This window comes from Chaetodon trifascialis, chromosome 19, assembly GCF_039877785.1.
Source record: "Chaetodon trifascialis isolate fChaTrf1 chromosome 19, fChaTrf1.hap1, whole genome shotgun sequence".
Lineage (NCBI taxonomy): Eukaryota > Metazoa > Chordata > Actinopteri > Chaetodontiformes > Chaetodontidae > Chaetodon > Chaetodon trifascialis.
In genome coordinates this window covers 10,766,744-10,794,654 of record NC_092074.1, presented here as the reverse complement: position 1 = coordinate 10,794,654, position 27,911 = coordinate 10,766,744, and the positions used below count along the sequence as shown (strand labels likewise).

At 42.0% G+C, this 27,911-nt stretch overlaps 3 protein-coding genes across 3 annotated transcripts; 2 read left to right on the top strand and 1 right to left on the bottom strand.

The window, feature by feature from the left end:
- Window positions 1–4,091: 4,091 nt before the first annotated feature.
- LOC139347709 (visual system homeobox 2-like) lies at window positions 4,092–10,086 on the top strand. Its single transcript, XM_070987460.1, has 5 exons — window positions 4,092–4,604; window positions 5,204–5,294; window positions 5,965–6,088; window positions 7,965–8,145; window positions 8,996–10,086. Exons 1-5 carry the CDS (start codon window positions 4,175–4,177, stop codon window positions 9,322–9,324), a joined length of 1,155 nt encoding a protein of 384 aa, XP_070843561.1. The 5' UTR covers window positions 4,092–4,174; the 3' UTR covers window positions 9,325–10,086.
- A 396-nt stretch (window positions 10,087–10,482) lies between these two features.
- LOC139347691 (acetyl-coenzyme A synthetase 2-like, mitochondrial) lies at window positions 10,483–19,526 on the top strand. The gene is made up of 14 exons (XM_070987434.1): window positions 10,483–10,915; window positions 11,184–11,280; window positions 11,365–11,564; window positions 12,075–12,250; window positions 12,591–12,743; window positions 13,519–13,666; window positions 14,336–14,473; window positions 15,087–15,179; window positions 17,606–17,718; window positions 18,177–18,303; window positions 18,435–18,562; window positions 18,901–18,964; window positions 19,084–19,205; window positions 19,287–19,526. The coding sequence occupies exons 1-14, from the start codon at window positions 10,603–10,605 to the stop codon at window positions 19,464–19,466; spliced, it is 2,052 nt and encodes a 683-aa protein (XP_070843535.1). The 5' UTR covers window positions 10,483–10,602; the 3' UTR covers window positions 19,467–19,526.
- Window positions 19,527–19,705: 179 nt separating this feature from the next.
- Window positions 19,706–27,333, bottom strand: abcd4 (ATP-binding cassette, sub-family D (ALD), member 4). The gene is made up of 19 exons (XM_070987435.1): window positions 26,983–27,333; window positions 26,453–26,571; window positions 26,020–26,147; window positions 25,191–25,330; window positions 24,861–24,977; window positions 24,342–24,467; window positions 23,924–23,974; window positions 23,594–23,688; window positions 23,374–23,495; window positions 22,714–22,805; window positions 22,512–22,601; window positions 22,111–22,316; window positions 21,670–21,761; window positions 21,439–21,475; window positions 21,071–21,120; window positions 20,899–20,951; window positions 20,702–20,778; window positions 20,385–20,500; window positions 19,706–20,273 (listed from the first exon to the last, which is right to left on the bottom strand). Exons 1-19 carry the CDS (start codon window positions 27,021–27,023, stop codon window positions 20,172–20,174), a joined length of 1,854 nt encoding a protein of 617 aa, XP_070843536.1. The 5' UTR covers window positions 27,024–27,333; the 3' UTR covers window positions 19,706–20,171.
- Between the last annotated feature and the right edge of the window lie 578 nt (window positions 27,334–27,911).

The following is a 27,911-nucleotide window of genomic DNA, read 5'->3' as shown; positions in this document are numbered from 1 at the left end:
ATAGAGTCTCCCTCAAAGATGCTGCACTGATCACATATGGAAGAGTCCATTTAAATTTGATGGATAAACATGCTTAAGGAGAAAGGAGACACATCAGACCAGGACCCTTTCACCACACCCTGAGACAGTGAAGGAGCGGAGGAGGATGTTTCAGGACAAGAGGAGGAGACAGAGGGGCAAAGAGGAGAGGAAGAGGTTGGCTGAAGAAGAGCAGCAGAAACAGTTAAATGAAACCTGTCCCACTGTGTACGTGCCCCAGACCGGCCTGCTCCGTCTGCCCAGGGCCCCTTCAAACCCTCCCAGGCAGCAGCCAGCACAAGACACCCAGAAAGAGAAAGCAACACATACACTGTAACTTCATAAATCTGTGTATGGAGGTTTGGATCATGAACAGAAGGAGCAAAGGGAAGGACATCATCCAAGTATCAAATCCACATCCACTGGAGGAGATCCTGAGAGCTCAGAGAAGGAGCAGAAGAGGAGCACACTCTAAAGACATGCAGCTTAGGTCAAATGCAAATTCATAGACATAACAGAACACACAACAGATGGCCGGACAAAAGAAATGCATTCAAACAAAAACATTTAGCATAAAATGATAACAATATCAATGTTTGAGACATTTTTTGGGAGACAGTGGGACAATAAACATTCCTCTGAAAACTCTCCACCATTTGAGTGCTAAAAAACATTCAAATGACATGAGATTTTCTATTAGACGTGGACACGTGGGTGAAAGGTCAAACGCTGAGGAAAGAATACTCCTCTGCTTCACCAGGACTGTACCTGACAAATCTTTTAATCAAAAATTTACTTCTAAGAACTTGATAAGTCATCTGTATCTAAAAGAAACTGACCAGACTTCTAATGACCATTACATTCAAAAGCAGAACTGGAAAAGTGGAAATATTTAGTGATGAATGCTGTCACTGCCTACTTGGGTAATAATAATTTCTGGTAAGCTAATGTTTGCTAATGTTAGAAGGGTTTTAGTCACAAGTTCAGTCTGTGCACTCATGCAGCTGCACTTTTAACATCACCTCATCTCAACAGCTGTTATAAACTTGAGAGGCTGACTATAATACAAGAATGTTGCTCTACAGCTTTAATCTTTAAAGTCTTTAAAACTAACCCAGTAGAATTACAATAGGGCAGCTTCTATGATCTTAAAGTGCCTGTTAGAAACAAATGATTTACAAAGGGAGAGATTAAAAGAACACCAAATCAGTGGACTGATTACATCATGCTGCACATATTAAATCAAGCAAATGATAATACAGTTGCTTAAAGACTAGTCAGCTTTCTCAGAACAGCTCCTTAAACTGGCCCCTTTATTTTAGTTGCTGATACAATGGATATGTTTGTGTTAGGAAGAGACAAGTATAGAGTCAGAGCCACAGTGACACTAAGAAAGACTAATGTGAAAAACAAAAATAAAAAAATTATGGATGAATATTTATGACCTGTAAAACTAAGTAAGGAAACTAACAACTGTTCACACATTTAAAATTGAAAAGGGCAAAAAACATTTTCCTGAGTTTACAGTAAGTCCTTTGTAGAGAATATTAGATTAATATTAATATTTTCTTTAATGGGTGGGTCACTTTCTCTGTGCTGAGTTTAGACTTGGTGTTTTGTCTGTAAACTGTTAATAAGACGCACACGGAGCTTGACCTGGGGTGAGCTGCGTTCAGGGGCAGTGAAATGTGATGCGTAAATGGGTTCGTAGCTGCGTCCCTGAACTAAGTGGAAGGATGCGATTGGTGGACGTCATCCGCACGTGTGTGTAATGCAGAAACCTCATTAGCGCAGCTACTGATAGGACACTGATGTCTGCCTTCACCTCTGATGAAAAACATGTCGAACAGCTCCATGTGACATACTGAAAGTCACTGTCTCTTCTTTCTTCACTGATTTTATTTTTTAATCGTTATCTTGCATGTATTTCTTTTTATATTTATTTATTTATTTTTTGGAACACATTTAATAGATTTGATTTGATTTGATTTGATTTGATTTGAATCAATCAAATAAAATGGAAATCATTTCTAAAGCGATGCCTTAAACAAAATAACAGCAAATAGTGACAGGCTCCATTTCCTTTGGCGTTGTAATACAAAAAGTCTGACATGATAAGTATTTTGTGCGCCTCACGTTTAGGCCTCGTGTGCTTTCGTGCAGGGAATGACAGATGCCTCATCTCTTGATCACATCTCAGATTACAAACCAACTCTGAATTTGTTTTGGTTTGATCGCCGCTGACAGCCTGACGCACTGCTGCCAAACAGTCCCGCCGGAACCACCTGTTTATTTATTTATGGATTCATCACCACATGTCCCATCCACAGGACTGTTATCTCCGCTTCCATCGTGCGCGTCCGCTCATCTCCATAAACTCTCCTCTGCGCCAATTGTCCGTCCAGATGTCCAGAAGTGTGCCGCAAATTATCTCCGAACGATTGAAAGTGCGCAATAATTGAATAATAGCTGATTAGGGAGGATTAGGTTTGTGGAAACAGGGGGAATATGAGAGTACTGTCGCTTCATTTCACAATTCAGCGGGCTTGCGTTTGAGCTGAGGTTGATTCAGTGATAAAGGAGCGCGGTGATTTCCCCTGACATCCGAAATGTCCGCTTTTACTTTCAGAAGCGCATTTACGCGCGGGAACGTAAACGCAACGTTTCGCAGTTTATTGTTTTCGATATCACACCTTAAAGAAAAAAAAAAAAAAAAGATGCTGAAGCATCAGCAGGTGAATAAAGCTGTTGTTGTATTGCACTCTGGTTCCTCTGATGATCTCTTTTGCCCTAAATACAGCCGGGATATTGTTTTCTTTCTCGTGTGACCCGTCAAAGGATAAAAAGACGCTTAATAACCTATGAACAGATGAGCGGCCGCCGAGCACAAAACGTTTAGTGCGCAAACCTAATTAGAATATGCAAATGACAGAGTGGCTGAAATGGCACGTTAGAGCCGTCTGTTGACAGATCAATCAGGTTGTTGTCCTCCTAATAAGAAGCTGAATTGATCCATTAGTGTTTCTCTCCATTTGACCATTGAAAATCTTTTTTTCTATTATTTTATCTCGCTCCTGATCCAGTTTGACCATTGAGTATGTTTTAACGGATTAGCCTTGTTATTGGCTTATTTACTGGAAAACATTAAAATACAGAACGCCGAGTTACGAGCTGAACTGCAGTGAGGTGTAATCACATTATTAATTATTTAAATTATTATTTTTTTTTAAATTATTTAAATAGAGTATTTATAGCTGCTTTTTACTCTCATGTGTGTCATAATAGATGCATTTTGATGAATATAAGGCTATTTTTTAAGGGGACCCTAAATTAGGCTGCTTATTTTCTAAAAGCTACGTTTTTATTACCATATATAGATGTATAATATCTAAATAGATATATAAGATCAAAATAGCTTTGTACTTCTATATAATTTCAATTATATATATGTAAATGAATTATAAACCTTACAAGCTAAATATATTTTATTTAACAAACCAGCATGTTTAAGCACATTTAATTTGAGCCTCTCACCTTTTTCTCAGTATTTTTGGCACTGACTATTAAATTTCAGTGAATGAGAGCAGACTTGCTGCAAATTAAGCTGATTTTCCTCGATTTGAGGGATTTATCCGGCTGATTGGATCTGTGAAGAGCCGCTGACTCCAGGTCAGATGATCAGCGACTGAAAACGTGAAGAGTTTCAGTGAAAGTCTTTCAATGGTGATTTTTTTTTTTTTTTTGGTTGCCAATTTAAAAACACTCTCTCCTCTGTTTGAACATAACACTCAACAACTCAGCAAGAAAGCAGCCCATGACTGTCTCCACTTTGAATGCGCTGAACTGTGACATAAAATCGAGTTTATGGCATCAAAGTGAACATCGAGCTTTTTGTGTAGTGACTGATGAGGTCATCACCACAATGAATCTCCTGAAATTGTGTAATCTACTTTAATAAAGCTTCAGGGAGCTGATGCAAACTTCAGTGTGGATAGTGTCTCTCCCCTCTTGTGATTGGCTGAAGCCTGTTGCCAGTTGGATAAAAAGCGCAGCCGAGAGGCGGGCAGGGACATAAAGGACTATCACAGGGCTCATTGCACCAGGGACTCCGGCTCTTTTTGAGGGAGCACAAAACAAAAAGTGGGGCCACGCCGCCATGACAGGGAAGGAGGGAGCTGTGCTTTCAGACACTGAGAATAAACAGAAATCTGCCACACAAACCAGCGTGAACCACGGGGGATCCCAGCAGCCGCCTCCAATCTGGAAGATGCCCCCCACGGTGCACCGGCGCACCGGCTTCGGGATCCAGGAGCTGCTCGGCCTCAACAAGGAGCCGCCGGCGGCACCGAGGCGGCCGCTGGAGGCTCTGCCGCACAGGGCGCACGTCCTGGCCGCCAGGTCGGCCCTCGGACATGGGGGTCTCGGGGTCGGTATGGGTTTGCTAGGACCAGAGGGAATACACTCGTTTTACAGCCAGCCTGCATTTCTGGAGGTGCTGTCAGAGGCGCAGAATGTGCACCTGCAGCCGCTGCACAGAGCGGCGCACATGGACACGCAGATGGACGCACAGCACTCTGCCAGCTCCGGTGAGTGTTTTACCGTCAAGGCCTAGGAACTCTGCGAGTTCTGCAGAGAAGATTGTTGAATGTGTCCAACTGAATAACTTGAGCGCATATTTATTTTTTTTCTGAACGGATGGCAGAAATTTATGGCACAAAACGACAGAGGTCAACATGAAAGAGTAAAACTGTCAAAGCCTTCGCGGCCTGATCGAATGATAATTATAGAGACTGAAAGTTAAATTAATTTAGAATAAAATAAAGGATTTTAGAATAGTTTTTCATCTTAAATACAACTTTCAAAAATTTGTCTTATGGGGAAAAGATTGCAAACATGTGTAGAGGCACTGATAAAAACAAGTCCTTAAACTTAAGTTAATTTTATTGGTTTTTGTTTTTGTTTTTTGTTTTTTAACCACATTATTGGGACAAATAAGCAAAGACTCAATATGCGGAAATAAATTACATGAAAGAAAGCGGACTTCTTTCAAACACTATGATTTTATCATTCTTAATTTTCATATTTAATGTTCAATGTATTATTATTATCGTTATTATTACGATTATTATTGTACCTCTTCATCGTCGTATTTTGAGTTGTTCACTGATGTGTTTCCTCCTCACAGATTCTGATGACATGAATCTTTCTTCCGGTGATCAAAAGTTCTCAAAATCGTCGATGAATCAGAGCAAGAAGAGGAAGAAAAGGCGTCACAGGTAAAAGCAAACCAAAGGAAATCAAGATTACGGGACGATGAATTATTCATTTCTTTAGACTGATGGAGTCTCGGTGCTGCATCGGCCTGTTTTAGGCCTTTATAATTTAACATCAAGGTCTTCCTTCGTTTGGTGTCATCACTGATAAAACCCATAAACAAAAAACTCACTATTTAATTTGAGTGTGTGTGCTTGTGATGGTCATAATATTGAATTACATTTAAGCCTAAAATTTCTCGTAGAAATATAGACTAAATAAAAATCATGGCGATTTCCTCTGTGTTGTCTTTTAACGATTTATTTCTATTTTCGATAATAATAATGATGAAATGATGATAGGGGAAAAAAGCACGGTTTGTTTTTTTTTCTATGCTTTTGGTAAATAAAGAAAAAAGAATAGTAATTTTCCTTTGTTGGTCCTTTTTCTTACTTCTTTGCTAAAACTGTTTCATAAAAATAATAGAAAGAGTATTTCTCATTTTTTTAAGACCTTCATTTGATTTTAAATTCAGTGCTGAAACATTTTGGCTGCAGTTTTCTATTTTAGTACATTTCAGCTGCAGCCGGAGTTAAATTCTACAAATGGGAAAATATGAAACCAGTTTTTGTAGAAACCTAAAAATCTAATCGGGTATTTATTCTCACACCTTCTCTTTTGTTTTATTTGCAGAACCATTTTCACTTCCTATCAGCTGGAGGAGCTGGAGAAAGCTTTCAATGAAGCTCACTATCCAGACGTGTATGCCCGAGAGATGCTCTCCATGAAGACTGAGCTGCCAGAGGACAGAATACAGGTGTGTTAGTGTGTGTTCATGTCTGTTATTATCTTAGATTTCATCAGATGAAACAAGACAACAAAGACCCGCCTTTCTTAGAAATAGAAAGTGTGTATCCAATCAAACGATTCCTGCATTGGAAGCTCTCTTTAACATGAACTCGGCTAGAATTACTTGCAGTCAGAGAGGAAGGTGATGAAGATGGATGTTCAGGAAAACTTAAAAAAAAGGAAATAATCAGACAGACAGAGGTAGAGTGACCACTGAGCTGCTCCATCCTCCTCCTCCTCCTCCTCCTCCTCTTCACAATGCCTTCTGCTTTCACATTAGCAGCCAATTCACCCTCTCAGTGTAATTAGTTAATTGAGGAGAACTTATCACCTCTTTCCCTGTGAGAGACGGGCCGCAGCCCTGAAGTGAAATGATAACTACATAGAAATTAATTAGCGCAGGTCAGCGGCTGAGCAGAGGCCTCTGCCTGGCTGCTATGAGCATTTTAATTTCCCGTGATATTTGACCGCCTGTCTCCCATCGATCGGGCCTGGAAATTAACTTATTTTTCAATCAGCCTCTTCGCCCCCTGGGTCACCTCTCTGTTCACACACACACACACACACACACACACACACACACACACACACACACACACACACACACACACACACACACACACACACATGCAGGGAGTCATGCACACTCACACTGCTGCTGTCAAAAAGCATGATTGCTCATCTGAGCCCCATCTTTTTATGAGATTGAGGTTATCATCAGATCTACCTGAATAGCTTTACGGGCTCGGCTTTGATCGTTTTTAATTCCAGGTCTGCGAAATACACACACACACACACACACACACACACATACACACACACCATTCCCTACAATCTCATCCCGCCTCCTCGGCCATTTTAGGGGGCTCATTTTTCCCTGTTTTCTTCATCCATATTCACAAGCTTGCTGAGGCTATTACAAGGTCTGGCTTGGTGGAAATCAATTTAGGCACTTGAGGAGCCAGAAGGAGAATGATGCACTGGCACACACACGCAAACACACACACACACAACTGACAGAAGACAACATATTGTATAAATGAAGCAATTAGGAAAAAATAGGAATATTAAACTCAGAATTTCAGGACTCACAGCACGCTGACATTTTGAGTCTATAATGGATCTGTAGGTATTTGAGTCAAGACCAAAGAAATCCTCCTTTTTGTTTAAGCCTCCAGCAGATGTCATTGTTCCACTGATATTGATCTTCTGGTCCCGAACATAAAACATGTCTGGCGGGGTGATATTTAATACATTTTTAAAACCACTATGAAAAGGATTGTTTCTAATTGTGTAACTGATTACAGCCTCTGTGACTCTTCCTTGTTGTGTGATGCTGTGAGAATCCAGCAGGAATCCTTTAAGACACATGAAAAATAATCTGATTTGAATAACAATTTTTCCACAAAATCAAATCAATTATCTTTTTATAAAATGTGAAAATGCATCTACTTCTCACTGAAAAATCCAATCTATCAATACGCAAATATTGCTAATTTCAGTCCTACTACACTCAAGGTGTCTCCCTCTTCTATGAAAAGCATGTTGTCAGTTTTCATGTGTTGGAGGTTTCCATCCTGATACAGATGCTTGTCAAAGTCAAATTTAAAGTAAGCACAGAGAAACTTTCCCCCCTCAGCAGATGAATGTGAAACCAGTGTCAAACTGTGCACATTCATCATTCTGTACAGCTCAAGTGAAGTAACAATAATTTTCTTTGAGTGGATAAAGACTTTAAATCATCTATTTGGCCCAAACCCAATCATAAATGTTCATAAACAGAGCAGAAAATGACATGAATTGCTCTTCAATCTAATCCTCATCTGACCTTCATCTCTGTCCAGGTGTGGTTTCAGAACCGCAGGGCCAAGTGGAGGAAGAGGGAGAAGTGCTGGGGTCGCAGCAGCGTGATGGCGGAGTACGGTCTGTACGGAGCCATGGTCCGTCACTCCATCCCACTGCCCGAGTCCATCCTCAAGTCAGCCAAGGAGGGCGTCACGGACTCCTACGCTCCGTGGTTACTAGGTGAATTGCTGTAGTAGTATGCTTGTTTAGTGTCAAATGGGAGGATTGGACTTTTCTCTCTTACAGAAGACATATTGACATGAAGTTGAAATAATAACATGATTATTATCAATAACAGCATGTCAACATGTCTGCAGTGTAAAGGGACTATTAGGTACATTATGACCTTTGAGCTTGAATCATATGGTGGCCTGTGACTGACACGGCTATCGCTGAGCAATTCAAAAAATGCTGCAAACAAGTTCCTTAAAATTCCAACACTCCCACGACATTTTCACAGATGCATCATGGTCATTTTGTACTTTTAAAACGCTGCCTCATTCAGACTATCTTCAGTCTGATACATAAAATGTTTTTAAATATCCAAATTTTAGTTACTGCACTGTAGGTCCAAGGAAAATCTTGTTAACATAAAAGCATTTTCCCTCTCTGAGTTTGTCTCTGCATTTGAAAATGAGGGATTAATATGTATGGAACAGGAGCCAGGCTTAGGTCCCGCTCCACGGGAGCCAATAAAAGTGTCAGCGTGTCAATAAAAGGTAGCAATCGATGCAGTGATAATCCTACTTCATCAGGACAGATTAGACCACATGTCCTCTCTCGCCTCATGTCAATTGATTAGTTTAAATCAATTAGGTGGCTCTAATTGAATAAGAGGTCCCATCCATCTATCTATCCCTGTAATCTTCCTTCTCTTTCACATTTTACTGTCAAACACCTCAGTACATACAAAATATGTCCTCTTTCAATACCTCAAACTACACCAGGATGCTTAAAAGACAACATTTAAAGTCCTCACCTGACCGTCCTCTGCAAACCCTAACTGAAAATAATGTCCTGTCCCCTTCAGGTATGCACAAGAAGTCCATTGAAACCACACACTCCTCTCCTGAAAAGCCCAGCAGCCTGACGCCACCACCACCAATGAAGGAGAAACCAGAGGACAAAGCGATAGAGGAAGAGGATGAGAAACACGTGAAAGACACTAACTCGCCGATTTCTAAAGAGGAACTGAGAGAGAACAGTATTGCTGCACTGCGAGCGAAGGCGCAGGAGCACAGCGCCAAGATGCTCGGGACAGTCTCTGACAGAGCAAACGGCCACGTCATAACGCATAAAGAGGAAGCTGAGGACAAGGTGACGGAGCGAGAGAAGGCAGAGGTGGAGAAGTGTAACTGAAAAAAGCCTGCAGGATACAGACTAATGGCGAAACAGCTGCAGGATGGAGTCTGACAACATTTCACGGAGGCGGAAGTCTGCTTTCACTGGTTGAGTTGAAGCCTTGGTGCATGTGGAATCACAGCTGAACTCCATACTGATCAAACCTGCAGAACAAACAGAATCACAGATAAATACACAAGAAATCATTTCCTTCCTTCACTTACCTGTCAGGTAAAAAAGATTCTTCAGCTCCAACGATTTGAGGTTATTGCTTCTTCGCTGCTCTAAAATATTTGTACAGCTCACTCCAAACTAACACCTTTACATGCCACCTCCTGTAGGACAGACTGAAGGAGGATGAAGCACAGTTTCCTAACACTTATGGCAGATATTTTGGAAATGGAGCTGCATTAAAAATATATATTTATTTTCATTAAAAATAGATTAACAGTTGTCCGACATGGCAGCTAACTTTATGCAACAGTCTGGATAAAGATGGCTTTGGAAGCGAGCCTCCTTTCAACAACTGACCCATGTACTGTGTCTGCTGCAGAGGTGCTAATAATGAGGTGACTGTGACCTCTGACCTCCATGTGATGACTAATCTCAGTTGGGTCTATCAAGTCCTGTGAAAAGCCTGAATCTTTTTTGTTCAGCTGTTCCAACATTTGTGATGTACATACTGAAAATAATGTCCAATAGCTCACGCTGTACCACTATGTGATTATCTGTGTTTGTCTCTGTATAAATGTATCTGTAGCCTATAATTAAACGTTACTGATATTTGAAGCCCCACCGGTCCCCTCTGAAATGTGTTTTGCTTGTTGTTTCTTGACACTAGAAGACTGTTTTCTCATGCATGGGCTGAAGGGAGAAAGTTTCTTTGTGCTCACTTTAAAAAAAAATGAAATCAGAATTGCTTATTCCGGCAATCAAACTTTTTTGTGAAGAAAAAAAAAAACCCAGATCATATAATAACACGTAATTATCAAAACTGGGTGTTTTCTATAGGGGATCTTTCAACCTCAAAATTCTGCATGTTGCACAAAGGGACATTTTCTTCTGGCAACAGATGTTGAAATGCAGCTGCAGCTTTCCTCGGCCTGCTTTTCAGGAAAAGCAGAATGGGTCGGCGCATGTTACGTACCGCCCTCTTCCAGCCCTTCCTCTCTCGACAATCCGAAGTTTCCCTTTTACATTTAGCTGAGCAAGGTAAGTTTCAAAATTGCTCGAACAACGTAGGTTCTTGTCTGAGGCGGAAAACCTTTGCAAACAGTGAAGCACAGAAGACCGATCATGTGGCTGAGCTGCGGATGCGCTTCAAAGTGCGTCGCTTCGTCGCTCAGTCGTCGTTTCTTCAGGTCTTATTTCCATGCCTTGGGTCGAGGGAGATGTAACGTGGCCGCGTTCATGCCGGAGGCTGCGGGGTTTCAGGGGGTGTCGGACCACTCGGCGCTGCAGGACTTTTCCGTGTCCAACAGTGACAGCTTCTGGGCCGCTGCGGCGCGCCAGAGGCTCAGCTGGATCAGTCCTTTCCACACGGTCCAGGACTGTGATCTGAGCCGGGGCAAGATTAAGTGGTTTGAGGGAGGAAAGCTGAATGTGTCCGGTAAGATTACCTTAACATTTCATCAAGATACGACCTGTAGCCTAAGTGGATTTAAATAGATTTGGTCGTTAGGACAAACTGATTGATTCCTTTCATAATCAGAAGCGGTGGGCTGTTTTTGAGGTCCAGAGACAGCGAAGGCATCAACATACAAACCAGTCACTATCAGCATATCTAGTCAAAGAATACCTTGAACGCACCGTGCTGATGTGGCGATAAGTGGTGCAGCTGATGTGACATTTTCTATCTGTGTATGTGGCTTCTGTAGTGAACTGCCTGGACCGCCATGTGCACACCTGTCCTGAGAGGGTGGCCCTGATCTGGGAGAGAGATGAACCGGGGTCAGAGGTCAAAGTCACCTACAGGTCAGCAGCTTGGATGTATTGTGTGTGTGTTTCTCCTCCTTTCACCTGCGTAGGGTGTTGTGGTTCATTGATATCTCTCTACAGGCAGTTACTGGAGATGACGTGTCGCTTGGGCAACCTGTTGAAGCGGCGGGGCGTGAAGAAGGGGGACTGTGTCACCATCTACATGCCTCCTTGCCCTCTGGCCGTGGCGTCCATGTTGGCCTGTGCTCGTATCGGTGCAGCACACAACATGGTGTTTGCGGGCTTCAGCGCTGAGGCCCTCGCAGAGCGAATCAGAGATGGTGAGACAGTGAGAACTGATGACGAGATCCAGGTGTTAGAGTGAGTCTGGAAATCAGGATTTTTAATTAATAATGGGTCAAAAAACTATATGTACTGTGAGGGGTGTTGCACAAGGAATTATCACCTGACTCTGCTTCCTCTCTGGGTATTTTAGTGTTTTTCTGCTCATTGTTTTGGTTTTACTGGCCAAGGAATGAAGGATCTTGAACTGGTCTCTGAATTTTAGCGGAAGCTAGTGTAAAGACATTGGGGTTTGGTGTCACGAGACCTTTAGGAGGACTCGGTCACGAGCTTTAGGAATGTCTTGCTAAGACAGGTGAAAAGGGAGTTGTAATAGTCAAGATGATCAACACAGTTAGGTTAAATTACCTATTACCTATTCTTTACCTTTAGCATGTCCTTCTCCATGGTGTCACACTGTAAGTAAAAGCTGCCGTAACAACAGTGCAGTCAATTAAAAAAACAAAACAAAACACGCCATCAGTCTGATTCCAACATCACATTTTCAGCTCAGTCCAGCACCATCATCACGGTGAACCAGGGCGTCAGAGGGGGTAGAGTCATCGAGCTGAAGAAGACGGTGGATACAGCTGTTCACAGCTGCCCGACAGTGCAGCAGGTGTTCGTTGCTATGAGAACAGAGCATCCGGTCGTCATGACAGCCAGGGATGTCCTCATGGAGGAGGTGAGCGAGATTAAGATGTTAATGTCAACAGCAGGGCACTGCAGTCTCAACACCAGGTCCGTCAGGAGCTGTTCTGGAGCTTTCTACCATATCACAAAAATGACAGTTTAAACACCCATACCTCCACACTTTGACAACTAGGCAAGTGTCATCTGCTGATGTGATTGGAAGCTCCAGAACAGCACTCATCTTGCACCTTATATGCCTTTTAAGATGTCACTTTCTTTCCTTGCATCTTAAATTGTTATATTGCATGTGTTGCACACTGTCTTATTACTATGCTGCGTTGACTACATGTGGCTTTTATCACATAATCTCTATAATTCATTGTTGTGTGCAGGAGATGCTGAAGGAGGACGTGGTGTGTGAGCCGGCCATCATGGACAGTGAAGACGTTCTGTTCCTGCTTTACACATCCGGCAGCACAGGAAAGCCCAAAGGACTCGTCCACACTCAGGCTGGATACCTGCTGTATGCTGCACTCACACACCGGGTAAACATCAAGCACGACCTGTGGTGTCTATATCAAACAGTGTATAGTTACTGTATCCTAGCAAAGTGAGTGAGCAAAGTATGATCCAGCGTTTGACCATCTGTATGCTATTTTTAGAATATTTTCATTGCTTTCCAGTGGGAATTGAAGCCATTATATTGTACTCTCCAAAACCACTAGACTCCTTTGACGAAAACAGTAATTTAACCTTCTATGTATGACCTCAGGACTTGCTGCAAGGTAAAATAACTGCTTTTCTCACAGGTGGGCCTTTTTTTTAGGTAGCTATAGTACATTTTTCTGCCACTGCCAGTCTACAGCAATGCATTGCTTAGCTTCTGCCCGGGCATTTCTGCTGCTTCTCCAAACTGGAGGTGTGCCAGCTGCCATCTACTGTAGTTAATATACTGACTAGGGATAAGTATGTCATACAACCCCACTTTAAAAACGACAACCGTCCCTTCAAATTGGTTATTTGGGAGCATACAAGGAAACTAAATATCATACCTCTCCTTTTGCTCAATTGTGCCATCAATTAAATGCCTTAAATGCTAAATTATTGTCTTTTACTGGCTTCTGTTTTTAATTTTCCTTTAATTGTATTTTATTTTTATTTTTCTATTCTCTTCTACTCTCTTTCTTTCTTTCTTTCTTTGAAATGTGTGATTTTAATGTATTTTTATGCTTCTGTAAAGCACTTTGCATTGCCGAGTGTATGAATTGTGCTATACAAATAAATTTGCCTTGCCTTGCCAATCTTCCCTCTCATCACCAGTATGTCTTCAGCTATCATGATGGAGACGTGTTCGGCTGTGTGGCAGACATCGGTTGGATAACAGGACACAGTTACAGTGTCTATGGGCCCCTGGCCAATGGGGGAACCACTGTCCTGTTTGAGAGCACTCCTATTTACCCTGACCCAGGTATGAACACCAACAAATGAACACATTATTAATCTTTGTTATGTTCATAAAAGGGGCGGCACGGTGGGGCAGCAGGTAGTGCGCGTGCCTCACAGTAAGAAGGTCGCTGGTTCGATCCCTGGGCGAGGCCCTTCTAAAATTGCTCCCAGGTGTGAGCGTGAATGGTTGTTTTGTCTTGTGTGTTGCCCTGCGATCGGCTGGCGACCGGTCCAGGGTGTACCCCACCTGTCGCCCGTTGACAGCTGGGATAGGCTCCAGCCCCCCGCAACCCCGAAAGGGATAGGCGGTATAGAAAATGGATGGATGGATGTTAAAAAATCTGATGTTCTGAGTAAAGTGTGTTAGCACACATCCTCTCAGTGTTTCGTCCTCCGCTGGGAGCTCTGTGTGCTTGTGTCTCTGTCTATGAATAACTGTTTACATTTGAACTCGAACTTGGCCCGTCCACTCTAAAATTAGACTCTGGTACAAACAGGAGTCAAGACACAGTTATCATACATGTCAGTACACACACCTTGTTATTGTCAAGGAGAAACTGTTCACAGCAACACTGCGAAGGGTTTCAAATCTGTTCGTCAGGCTGCAGCTTCAGTCTAATCTCCAGTTTCTGATTTCGGATTTTCAGCCTTCTCTTTGGACCATGCTAACTTACACATGTTGTCTTCACAGGGAGGTACTGGGAGATGGTTCAGAGACTTAAAATAAACCAGTTTTACGGGGCTCCCACAGCGATCCGCCTGCTGCTGAAGTACGGCGACCACTGGGTTCACAAATACGACCGCTCCACGCTCAAAACTCTTGGCTCTGGTACGCCAAACATGCTCAGAAACACCATTATGCGCACAAGAGCTCACGATTAAAGGAAGCTTTTTGCAACCTGGTTCAAGTTCAGTTTTGACCTACCATACATCCCACAGCTTTAATTGGGTTAAGATGGATAATGATGGGCAAATTGATGATTATATGACGCATTTATCCAAGTCAACCTCTTCATGTAAACCAGCTGTCACACATGTTAAACTTCACTGACGGTTGACTGTTTGTTTCATATGCTGCACAGTTACCAGACAAATTCCTTACTTCTAAGCACACACACATGTTACATACTTTAAGTATACTGGAAGCCTGGCTGGTATGTCAGCATGCCTCAGTGAGCCACAGTGTCCACGGCAAAGTCCAATATGCACACACGTGTTCCCCTGAAACGTGAAGCTTATGGGATACAACACAAAGCTTAACATAAAGAATGGAAATTCTCCTCCTAACCAACACAGATCTCTTTCTTTGCAGAAACTCTGCATGATCAATTTATAATTTCTTTTGTGAAATATAAAAGAAAATATATGATAGACTAAAACAAGTCCACAAAAACAATATAGAACTAGCTGATATGACTGAAGCTGTCCTTGTCTGTGTGCAGTGGGAGAACCCATCAACACTGAGGCGTGGGAGTGGTACCACAGAGTGGTTGGAGACGGACGCTGCCCTGTGGTGGACACCTGGTGGCAAACTGGTAACTGTGAATGTGGGGCTTATTGACTATTTGTAAGAGTAAGCTGCCACATTAGCAGCTCTGTGAGCCTGTAAGCACAGTGGTGCTTTCAGTTAAATGTTAGCATGCTCACAATGACAACGCTAACTTGCTGATGTTGTGCAGATATAATGTTTACTATGTTCTTCTGGTGGTGCTGGTCAGGGGATCACCAAAGTTAATCCTCTGGGGACCACAAATATCACGTTCGGTAAACCAGGCTAAAGATTGTTTTGGCTTCAGGGTTGCTGTGTTTAAGGCTTACAGCTTTCTTTCTTGTGCCGTCATCACCAATCAACCAAATCAAAGCTATAGCAGTCACAATGAACTGGGTGTGCATGCTGTGAGTCTCAGTAGTACCATTTCATCACTTGTTAGCAGGATCGCGGTCTGTCCACAAAGGGCAGTTAGGTTCACAAACTCTTTCCCAAACAGCCACGTCTGCAGCACTGAAACGGCCTATCAGTCAGTCTTAAAGGGAAGAGCAGATTTTCCTCCGTCATTCCAACACTAACAGTGTTACATAACATCGTATCTGGGGTCGTATGTGCGTGTGCATACGCTGCACTACTGTAAATGGGTGTGCACATGTACAGTACGCATCTCACTCACACACACAGAGAAAGTGAGGGAATGTTTTTATCCCCTCTGGACTCCTGAATCAAACCAGATGTTTTCCACTCGGAGTAGAACAACTGATTTCAGGAGCAGCAGAGGAAACTAGAGGCACAAACTAAATCTAAGTCAACTTTAACACCAACACAGTGCAGAAAACAACAATCATCTCATCTCTGTTTCTTTTTCGTTTGTCAAAACGCTCACACAAGGCAGTTGAGGTTTGGATAGTTTTGACCACAGAGTGCAGATGTAGCCAAAGGAGCCACATCTGCAGAGGCTAAGATCAGATCAGATGAGTCTTTGTCATGAAGTTTGAACCCCCATCTCCTCTAACAGTGAAAGAGAAGATATAAACTGTGTACTTACAGTAATTGCACTGGGTGTGACACAACTTGCAGTGAAACTGTCCTTCACCTTCGTATAACTGTTGGTGTCACTGCAAAATAATGACTATTCCCCAACTAAAGTAGCTTATGATGAGACATAATGACTACATGTTTAAAATCAGCTGATTTCACTAATATAATCAGTTTTGCGGATGAACATGGGACCCAACTGATACTGTGCGTTTCATCCTCAGTCAATTCAAATTAGATTGAGTAGTGACCAAATGGAGCAAAGCTGTGTTAATTACCATACAAATGGCAAAAATCTATAATTAATTGTCGATAATTAAACATCAGAGCCTCATGAGCTTGAGAATTACAGACATGGATATGACCCGATTACCCTACTTCAGCAAAAAGGATTAGATTAATATGTTTTTTTCCTGGACCAGCATTTCCAATTAGGACTAAGTGGCATTATTCATAAAATGCCATTTGGTTGATCTGAGAGCAAGTAGCCTGTTTAGAGAGAAAATTAGATTTTGATCCGCTGTTGGCATACGGCCGCTATGTTGGATCATGAAGGACTACATGTTGAAACTCTTCCTTTTTAGCATTTATTTCAAGCAATAATATGACATTTTGAGTTTGATGTGAAGGCTGGTACCGCTCTCATGTCTGTGTGCTGAATATGAAGCTACAGCTAGCAGCCACTGGGAACAGGGGGAACAGCCAGCCTGGCTCCACGCAAAGGAAACACAATTTGAGCTAGGAGCTAAGCTAGCTGATCCCCCTTGTCTCCAGTCTTTATGCTAAGCTAATCATACTGAACAAACACAATGAAAGCGGTACTGATCTTCTCATCTAACTTTCTGCAAGAGAGCGAATGAGCAAATTTCCCAAATGTTGAAGACAGCCTTTTGAAAGACTCTGAACTGCCAATGTGGATGATTTTTTGGGGGATTTGAGTCCAGAAGTCTCAGCTACAGTTTGAACAGGATGCCAGTTGCTAATGCTATTGTGGGATCATCTGTTGTGTCCCACTTTATCGCGGGGCCCTCTGCTGTCTCAGGCACTGGTGCCACCAACACCACCAGGCAGATTACCAGGGTCCCTCAGGTCCAGGCGAACCTAATTGAATTTAATTTACTTAGTATGGCTGTCGTTCCATAATCTACATCTGTAGCAATGAGAAGGGCTTATGCCAGATTTACAAAGTGTTCATTTCTCCTACTCTCCCCTCTGTCCCTTTCACTTTTCCTTTGACTTTTTTTGCTCTGTCTCTCTAAATCTGCATTACTGATCAACCAGTTCTTTGTCTGTCTTGTGGGTGTTGCAGTAAATTAAATAAAAAATGTAATTGAGACTGTTGCTTTTGGTCTCTTTATGGGATTTTCTGACAATAAGAAAAATATTGAATACCACAAACTTTATAATCTGCCTTGTTTTGCTCTGTGTTGTCAGAGACAGGTGGCATCTGCATCACCCCGAGGCCATCAGACCCGGATGCAGAGATTGTCCCAGGAATGGCTATGAGACCTTTCTTTGGCATTAAGCCCGTCCTCATGGACACTGAGGTGTGGTGCTCATCCCTGCAAATGTCGGATGGCTGGGAACGGCCCACAGGGAGGGGCAGATTAGGATTATAAAACAGCCACCAGCTGTGTCACTTTTGATACCCACCCTGCTCCCACCCTTGAGTCCCACCCTGTGCGTGCCAAAGTCCATATTAAAATCTGTCACGCCACTTTGTGGCCTTTGCCGTAGCACAGATTGTGCAGACAGTTGGAGTGGTGCCTCTGAGCTGATCTCTCGTCCCCGTTCCCACCCACACACAGCATTGTGAGATCTGAAGCATTCACTAGTGTTGTTTTCTGTCATTCTGAGAGGAGTGTTTTAGAAATTTTATATCAGTCTTGTCCTGTTGTTAGATCATTTTTATATATTACTTGTGTTGTGTTCTAAACTAAAGACATAGATTTATGGCTCAGTTATTATTTTATTACCCATTTATCACAGTTTTTTTTTTCTTTAGGGAAAAGTGTTGTCATCCAACCACACATCTGGAGCTCTGTGTATATCTCAGCCTTGGCCTGGTATGGCCCGAACTATTCATAACAACCACCAGAGATTCATCGAGACCTACTGTCAGCCTCATCCTGGTGCGACGTATTCCAGATCAAACTGTCTCTGGCTTATGGTGTTTCTCAACTCCTGTTTTCACGCAAATGCAACTGTCACTTTGTTTTTGTATGGTCACGGTCTCTAAATGCCCTCATCTTTGTACCAACAGGTTACTTCTTCACTGGTGATGGCGCCTATCGTTCTAAGGAGGGGTATTACCAGATCACCGGTCGCCTCGATGATGTCATCAACGTGAGCGGCCACAGGATTGGGACAGCAGAGATCGAGGATGTTTTGGTAAAGTCAACCAGTGAACCGATTTTATTAACGTGTTTGAGCTTTGCCTGCCAATCCATAAAAACTCATGTAAGGTAACATGCTTGTGTTTGTCTAGATGATCTTTCTAACTTTATCCTACAGCATGTAGAGATGCCATGTCTGACAGGATTTTGCTCAAATTTACAGTAATTTTACACATGCAGAACAGGATTTCAGTTGCATTAAAAGTGCCTTTTAGTTCCTTTCCCTCAAATGTTGACCCAAAGAGACGCTTGTGTTTTTTTCCCATTTTTTCCAGCAGCTAAATATTTTCCCACAAAGTGTACAAATGATCCTGATTGTGATTTCTGTAACAGAATCAATGCTCTGCAGTGGCCGAGTCTGCTGTCATTGGATACTCACATGACATCAAAGGACAAGGTGAGACAGAAATCCTTTCTCAGTGTAATTCAGTGCAGAAAATGTCTTTCCCACATTATGCAGTTCACGGGGACGGATGCCGATCATAGTGAGTCAGTGTTCTCTCTCTGTGTTGTCAGGTGTGTATGCCTTTGTGGTGCTAAAAATGAGTGAGGATGTTGAAGAGGCGGACCTGTCCCTGCAGCTAAATGACATGGTGTCAAAAAAGATCGCCAAATATGCCTGTCCAGATTGCATCCAGGTAATTCTGTCTCACTGACTTCATGTGAAAAACAAACATTCAGAGACTAACTAGCTGGTCGTTTGGTGGTCGTTCTCACAGCTCGTCCGGCGCCTGCCAAAGACACGATCAGGTAAGATAATGCGGCGCGTGCTGAGGAAAGTGGTGGAGCGAGACTTGAACGGGTTGGGTGACCTCAGCACACTCGATGATCCGGCAGCAGTTCAAGAGATCATCCAAGGTCACCGTGAGCTCAGTAGTAAACAACAACAACAACCATGATGATGCTTGAATGTTACTCTGGATTTCACTTAACTAGACTCATGTCAAATATGTTTTTATTGAAATTTTTATGAAATCAGGTGAACAGCTCTGTAAAACTGTATGTATAATCTGCAGATGTACTCTGCTGTTGATAGAAAAGAAAGGGCTGAGCACATTGTGTGTTTATGACAAAATTGGAACTAATATCCCAAATGTAGTGATTGTAAACATTACTCAATAAACAAATGTAATCTCACATAAAAACACAGTAAGAGGCTGAAGTGTCCCCTGTCTTTTCTGATTCATTGTCATGATGGTTGAATTTATTCGGGTGATTATGTTTCCATCCAAAACATTTGCTTGGCAAAATCTTTGGGTTCAGGACATTTTGGCTGTGCTCTTCCGTCTTAGCCTCAAGTGTCCTCCAAACGGCCGTCTTGTTTGGAAAAATATTGTGCTCCCACCCACTTAGCCACAGATTTAACCAAGGAAGCCACTGAAAATGTTTTCCTTTGAAAATGCCTGCGAGCATGAATACATATATAACTACATACAAACCGGATGTGTACAGTTGGCCTCCTCTGCTGGAGGAGCTGGGTTTTAAAGTACCTCGTTGAAGAGCACTTGAGTGTTCATAATGGAGGAATTCAGGAGTGTTTTCTGTTGTTGTCTCCCACACCGATGCTTCTGCATGTCCAGGATTTCAAAGACAGGACACTGCAGTCACGTGGCTTCTTCTCTGACACTGAGGCTCCCGCTGCCTCCCTTTAACTTAGTTAACTCCCACCGGCCTCCTCCACACAGCTTCAACTGCACGTCATGGTACTGTGAAAAACAGATGTAGACACGTGAGAACAAAGCAAAGACATTCTTATGATGTGCACTGAAGGCATCATTTCAGTTTAAAGCTGGCTGAGACATGTGTGTGCAGTCTACCTTCTCCAGGCTGCTACGGTGTCCCAGACTGACCAAAGTCATGCCGAGCTGTTTACAGGTTCGGTACAGCTGTGCTTCCGCCTCCTCCGTCAAAGCGCTGGTGGCCTCATCCAACACTGCAAAGAAAAAAAACATAGAAAAGGACAGAATATATACTAGTTTAAGAAAGGTCCATTCTGTGAGAGAACAGGATGAAAACATGCAAATGTTTTACATGTGAGAGGCTAAAATTAGGTGGTAAAGACATTGAATGCGCTGATCAGAATAACTAAAAGTCTTGATTCTTCAGATGCTTCCATAAATCTAAAACAACTCACCTGCATATTTGGGCTGCAGGTAGAAGAGTCGAGCAAAGCAGAGACGCTGCATTTCACCTGGAGACAGAACGTCATACCTGCAGAGAAAAAGCTCACGGTTTGCATCACACTGAAGAAGTGTTACAGTCGTCACTACACAGTAACACATTTGACTTGGTCCTTGTTTTTGTTTCCTTCCCATCTTGACTTTCTCTTACCAGTTCCAGTCCACCGTTTCATCCAGTCCGCCTGTCCGCTTCAGGAGACTGGACTGGAGCACAGACAGAAGTTTGACTCAGAATCAGTAAAAATGATCTAATGAAGTATTCAAACAATTTATCTCAACACTGAACAGTTTTTATGACTATACGGTCGGATAAAGTCACTCACCACTCCAGCTAGTTCCAGGAACTGTATGATTCTGTCATCGTCCACTGACCCTGAAAAAGAACACGCACATTATGAGCATCACTAAATCAGATGGACGGGTGACATCATCCGCACAAAGTGTATGATGCAAGCGCATCAAAATGGTATTATTGTATTATTGATGTGCTTTAATCAAACAACATGCTGGTCTCAGGAAACCTTTCAAATGACATATTTCTCAGGCTTTTATTAAAACGTTGTATGTAAATGTTCTAGTAGTCCAAATGACATACAACATGTTTACTTCTTCTGTGCTTTTATTTTGTTAAGTTGTATATTTGTTGGTATTCATCTTCAAACGGTGATGAAATGAATGTGAAATGTCATACCTGAATTAGGGTAAATATCCTTCAGAGGGTAAATCACCTGTCGGAGGAGAGAGTTCCAGTTAATCTTCAGTGTCTAATCTCTTTTTTTTTTTTTTAACTTTGGTGGATTTCACCAATTAGATAAACTTGCAGCAAGCACAGCATCAACACATGTGTATTTATTGTCAAGTTACAGCATCAATAGCGAAACAGCCGTTGAAGAGAAACAACAATGAAAGAGGAGACAGCGACCTGTTCACGCAGTGTGCCATCGGTCAGGTAAGGCTTCTGTGGCAGGAAGAGGGTTCCTCTGGGCCCGAAACACGTGGTCATCTGGACAAAACCTGAGGAGACAGAAGGCGTCATGAAGCTATGAATGTGTGCAGATAACATATGCTCTAAATCATGTTTCTCATCCTGTCTTACCATAAATACAGATCCAGGGTCTGTAAAACAACACTTGCAGGAGGCGCTGTCTCAGTATTTTAATGAACAACTTTTGGTAAAACGTCAAAGTCTCTTGCCGTATTGTATATTTCAGATGTGGACACGCACATTCTTCCTCCGTTTCTATTTTTAAATACATACAATTACTCCAGTCTGCTCGGGAGCCACCACACCTCTCCATCAATCCCTCCCTGTCATAAAATTGATTGAAATGAATCAAACGTCATCCTCTCATTGCTCTCTCACCGCTGTGTGCCTCCCAGAGTCGGTTGAGGACCCTCAGTAGCGATGTCTTGCCGGTTCCTGTGTTCCCCACCACCAGCAGATGTGTTCCCTGGCTGATTTTCAGACTCAGATCCTCCACCAACGGCTGGTCTGAGTAGGGAGATTTGTATGAAAGATTGTCCAGGATGAAGGCGGTATCCACAGGGCCTGCGTGAACATTGAAGTCACTGTGCAGAGAAATTAAATTAAAAAACAAAGAACATGTAGAGGCTGGAAAGCTTTGTTATAAGCACTTTAAATTCATGCTTTGCCCTTTATTTGTCTCTTTTAATGCAGTGTAATTGTAGTCTTGTCGTGCTTTATATTAACATTCAATCTGCTGCTTACACCTCTTTGACTGTACTTTTTAGAAGGAGACAAACCTGTCAAAGTCATAGCTTTCTCCTGATGCAGGGTCATAGTCACACTGCTTGAGTAGGATGTCATCCATCACCTCCCTCAGCTCCCCAATCCTGAGCACAACACACACACATAGATTCATTGATGGAGAGCTGGATGGCATGCACGAATGCTGCTCTCATCATCTGTCCTCCAGGAAGTGACTTTAAGTATGCAGTGTGATACCTGTGGGTGTATCCAGCCACATCTGACAGAGTGGTTGACAGGTCTATTAGCTGTGTGAAGCCATTTATCAAGTAGATGCAGACAAAGGCGTTCTGAATATGAACAAGGAGAGGGAGAACAAGTGCAGAGAGTAAAGAAGAGGCGAGATTATCATGTGAACACTGAACAAAATGCCGTCACAAAAAGGCACATCAAACAGCATAAAAAGAGACAAGAGGACTTAAATACTGCAGCTACAATAATACTTCTTTTTATGTTTAGGAGTGAGGTCTCTAACAGCATTTTGAAGCATGTGGGTGGATGGTTTTATCCTGGGAAAAAGCTTTTGCTGCCACCTGGTGGTTGAATCAGCAACATCTCCACATTAAGCCATCTATTCTGTGATAGTAAACCTTTCATACTCTGCAATCTCTCAAACACAGCGTGAAAAGGAAAAGGTACCTGTATAACCATTCAGGATGTAAGTTCTAAATATTTTAGGATTTTATATTTGGATTTATAATTCTCTTTAAACTATGGGAATATGAAACTTGGATGGGGAACAACATTCACATTTCTACCGACTGTATGAGAATAAAACAATTAATAGTGTTTACCTTTGCAGATACACTGCAAAAAAAAATAAAAAAAAAATAAAAAAAATAAAAAAGACATTCATACCTTACTGATGAGCGCACTCAGCTCACCAGGACTGAGATCATTGTAGATACCAGTGAAGATGGGAATGGCGATTATAATGTAGCTGAGGAAACCTCCAAGGTAATCAAAGGTGTTAACCCCAACTGAGAGAGGAGAGGTCAGAAGTTAACTCTGAAGTTTAACAAAAAGCAATCAATGAAAGAGACGAGTTGGTGAGAGGAGGCGTACAGTATGTTCTTACTATAAAGCCAAAGCTCTTTGTTTATTAGACTCTTTTGAGTTTGCAGCAGAGCCTGCAGTCTTCGGTTGGTCCTCATGTGCTCCACTTTGCCAGCTCTAGAAAACACAGACAGCAGCGTTTTTCCAACCTGTTTTCACTCCTTGATCGTGTCATGTGGTGTATTCAGATGGTGCAAGTGCAAGTTTTTTAAATCGCAGGACAATACACAGTCCAAGCTGTCCAACCTTTCTGAAAATGTATTTCCGTGCAGCTGTGATGTGTGTAGAAGACACAGTGAAATGAATGACAAACAGCTGACCCTGGTGTATAAAATGGGTCTTTGTGCCTCACCTGTAAAAAGCTGCAGACTCGGCATTGACACGGATCTGCATGTGCTTGAATCTGGAGACACACAAACAAATGTTTTTCATTTTCAAACAACACAATTTAAGATTTCACATTTAAGATTTATTCAACTGCTCTCCCATACACACAAAATCACCAGTTAATGACAGTTAGATAAATGTGTCGTTCCTCTTTCAGAGCTGACGCATATCCTGTTATTTCCTAAGAGGCAAAAGGCATTGGGCCAAAGTCGACAGAAACTTCCTCATAGCAAAGGATCAGCTTCCTTGACAATAAACACTGAAAGGATGTACATTAAATAAAGCTGGAAAAACACCAAACCACGGTGCTGAAGTTCAGAGAAAACATATTTAGGTCGATCCTGCTCTGCTCGTCTGTCAGCATGTGTTCTTACTGAACGTACCTGAAGTCACCCTCCAGTTTCTCTTGTTCAAACAGAGTCGACACAATCGGCCCCATGAGCACTTTGTTGGCAATGGTCCCAATCACAAAGTAGCCAAATATACTCACAGGGCCAATCCAACCGGTGCTGCAAAAACAAGGCAATTCAGAGCGGTTTACATAAGGCTCGAAGAGAAGGTGACAAAGAGAACAAGAAGGAAAATACACTAAAACAGAACAAATTTAAATCAGATTAAACACTCAAAACATACAAAAGATAGCACTCAAAGATATGAAAGTTATAACATTATTCTGCTGCAGTGAGGGTACCAAAACAGTCTCACGTTTAACAAAAAGCATTGACAAAGTCTTATTTTGACGACTTTTTGCAAATGTTGTCAAATCTGGCTTTAATCCCATGATAACCTGACAGAGCACATTTGTGTGGCTTTAACTTCAACTTCAGAGTAGGTGTTAAACTTAGTATGAGTGCAATGTACTACAGTGCATCACGTGTGTCCACATTCCTCTACAAACGCACCTATAAAAGCAGTGGTAGGTGTAGTAACCCAGCGTGAATGGCGACACAATCAAGCGACTTGCCATGGTGCTCATCTGCTTACACAACCTCTCTGCATCCTGACTGATTCGCTGGTCTCTGCAAGTTAGACAGAAAGAAACACACACAAACTATTTATTCCACTTTATGATGTTTCATATTCTAACAACCACACAACCACATATACATATACATATACATATACATATACATATACATATACATATACATATATATGAACTGCATTTGTTTCTTTATTGGCTAAAAAAAGCACTAGATATGACTACAAAGAGGAAAACCATGAAAGCTTACGGGTTGTCTACGTCCTCTCTGAGTACATTGAGTGTATAATAGACCCGGCCCTGGAAGTAGTCTGTATGGAGGCTCTCAGTTAGCGTCTTCCTCCATCGAACATACAACTGATTGCAAATGTACTGGTCCAGACTTTTCAGCTGAGAGAGGGAGAGAGAGAGAGAGATTGTCTATTAGAAAGAAAAGGTAACACAGGGACAACAAATGGAAACTACATGATGAGACGACAAGCGTCTGTGTTTCCTCCGAATAAACTCAATATTGTGATAGGTGTTGGCTATTTTTCAGGTTGAAAATCCAAGAGTATCATAATCAAGTGCATGTTGGCTGTAAAATGAGAATGTCAGGCTGTCCTAACCTTGTAAACACACTATTGTCTCTGATAACAGCCGTCCAAAATGTCATGGAATAAAACACAGGAAGCAATGTACCTGATGGTTTGCTTTTGTTTCTAAATATGTCTCTAACACTGCATGATAACAGTAATGCTGTAATTTAACCACATAACAAATAAACCTTTGAGCTGAATCTTGTCTCAAATCAAGAAAACTGATCACTGTTTGACATGAACGTAGAAAGCTGATGAGAGTGCAGAACCTAGAATGCTAATCTAAAACCACTGATACTTTTATCAATACCCTCAGTGTGAGGACCAGTCAGAGGCAGAGCTGTGCACAAAGGAAAACGATAAGAGGGACATACAGCTGAGCTTTGAACATGTGTGAAGAGGAAAAACTGTTGGAAGACCAAACTCCCTGTAGAGCTAAATGGTAAGAATGACCTCCAGGGGGCTGAACTCTCGTCATGGCCCACAGCTCCTTCAACTTACTGTGGAGTTGACCAAGATGAGCACCACAGCTGTGCCAACCAGATTCTTGAAGCTGGTGTAATCTTTGTCTCCCAGCACATTGTAGAAGTGGCTGGGGAGGACACCCACTTGGTAAATGATCAGCTGCTCTGATGGCAGAAAAAAAAGGATGTGTTAGCACATTACTAACAGAGTCAAGAGTCTTGTAAAACAATGTAGGGAGATTCAGCAACGCTGTGAGCTAAAGGTCAGCATAAGTAAAAACACAGCATGTGGTCTAGTGTTATCTGAAGTGTGGTTTTACAATGTCACAACAGGCAGTGAATGTGTCTCGTGATTGAGCTTCATGAGAGAGTTAACATTTCATTTCCAGTCATTTGATCTGACTGTGACATTTCCCCTCCTGGCTATTCTCGTCTTATGCAAACGGCTCTTTAGTAACTCCAGCAGTTACCTGTCAGAGTGACAGCAAGCAGCGTCCCAAACATCAGAGCACTTTCACTGGTCCATGATGGGAACAGGACCTTCTGGATGCTGTAGAGCCTCTGGACAAACTTCCAGTCTAATTTTGCTCTGAAGGGACACAGCAAAGGGACAAAATAAAACTGCATTCAGAAATATTTGCGTCTTATGAATGTACATCCTGTGTTCACATGCATGAAAGGTGTGACTTTGTTATCGTGAAATTCTGCCATTTTAAAGCATTTTCCCTCATACTGCAATATCAACACTTAAACTCCTTGCTGAAACCTGCCAACATAGTGCTGTATTATAATTACTATCTGGAAAGTACAATCACTTAAGAAAGGCTATAGTATGCGCTTATGGCTAATGCATTGAAGCGAACGTGACTTTCAAAATAAAATACCGACATAAGATAAATTAGCAGAAGAATAACAGAAAAACTTGCTGTTGTGAGTAAGCACCTACCCCGAAAACTATACTTTTCCACCAGTCTGCGTGGAGGTGTAGCTTCTGTCTTACCTTTTTGTCCCTCTTCCACTTGACTTTTCTAAACGAGGCATCTGCTCGAGCTGCAGGGGGCGAACAGTCCCAGATAAAGCTTCACATACGCTTCATGCACCCAAGTATTAAGCTAACTTTAGACTAAATGTCGTTAACGTCTCAAGCAGCCAAAGTGAAACAGTTAACAGCTAACTACAGCGGTTAGAGGGGGAAAGACGAACAAATTTCTTCTAAACGACGACCCTCCTTATTACTTTCACGGCTACATTAATTAGCTTAAATGTGTGCTAACTTCAGCATCACCTAAACCTCTATTACTATACTGACTTCCTCTAGCGTGAAGGTGAATGTTTTGGTAGGTAAAAATAAAAGACCGGACGTCCGGTTTAATATACTCATATTTTTCAAAATAAAAGGCTCACTACCTTTTCATTGCAGGGTAACGGTGGAATAAAGGTGCCATTTTCGCTCATAAAGTTGAACGTAGATCCTTTTTTTTTTTTTTTTTTTTCCGAAAACAGGTGTTTTTTATTGGAAAATAAAATCAAGATTGCATGTGCCACATTTAATGTTAAGCATTAAAAGCAGGTTTTCCTTTGCCCCATTAGTGACATTAAGTATATCTATGCCTGAAAAGCTGAAAAGCCAAACCTGGACAGCCACAGTGTTAAAAAAACAAAAGGAAGTGGGCACGAGCCTTATATAAAAGAGTCTATCTATGGCTGTGAGAGAGCTTGGAGATACCTGAGAAGCTTGAAAGTAGTGCTTGGATAATATCTAATTATGAAACCAGTACCTCAAACATCAAAATGTTCCCTTCACTGGAGAAGTCATTTCTATCAGTCATGCTTGGTTAAATTTCTGTGGGGTTTCACAGCTTGAAATGCTGACATTAACAGCTTAACTCTTTCATTGGCTGACAAATGTATTATAGTAAAAGACTGGAG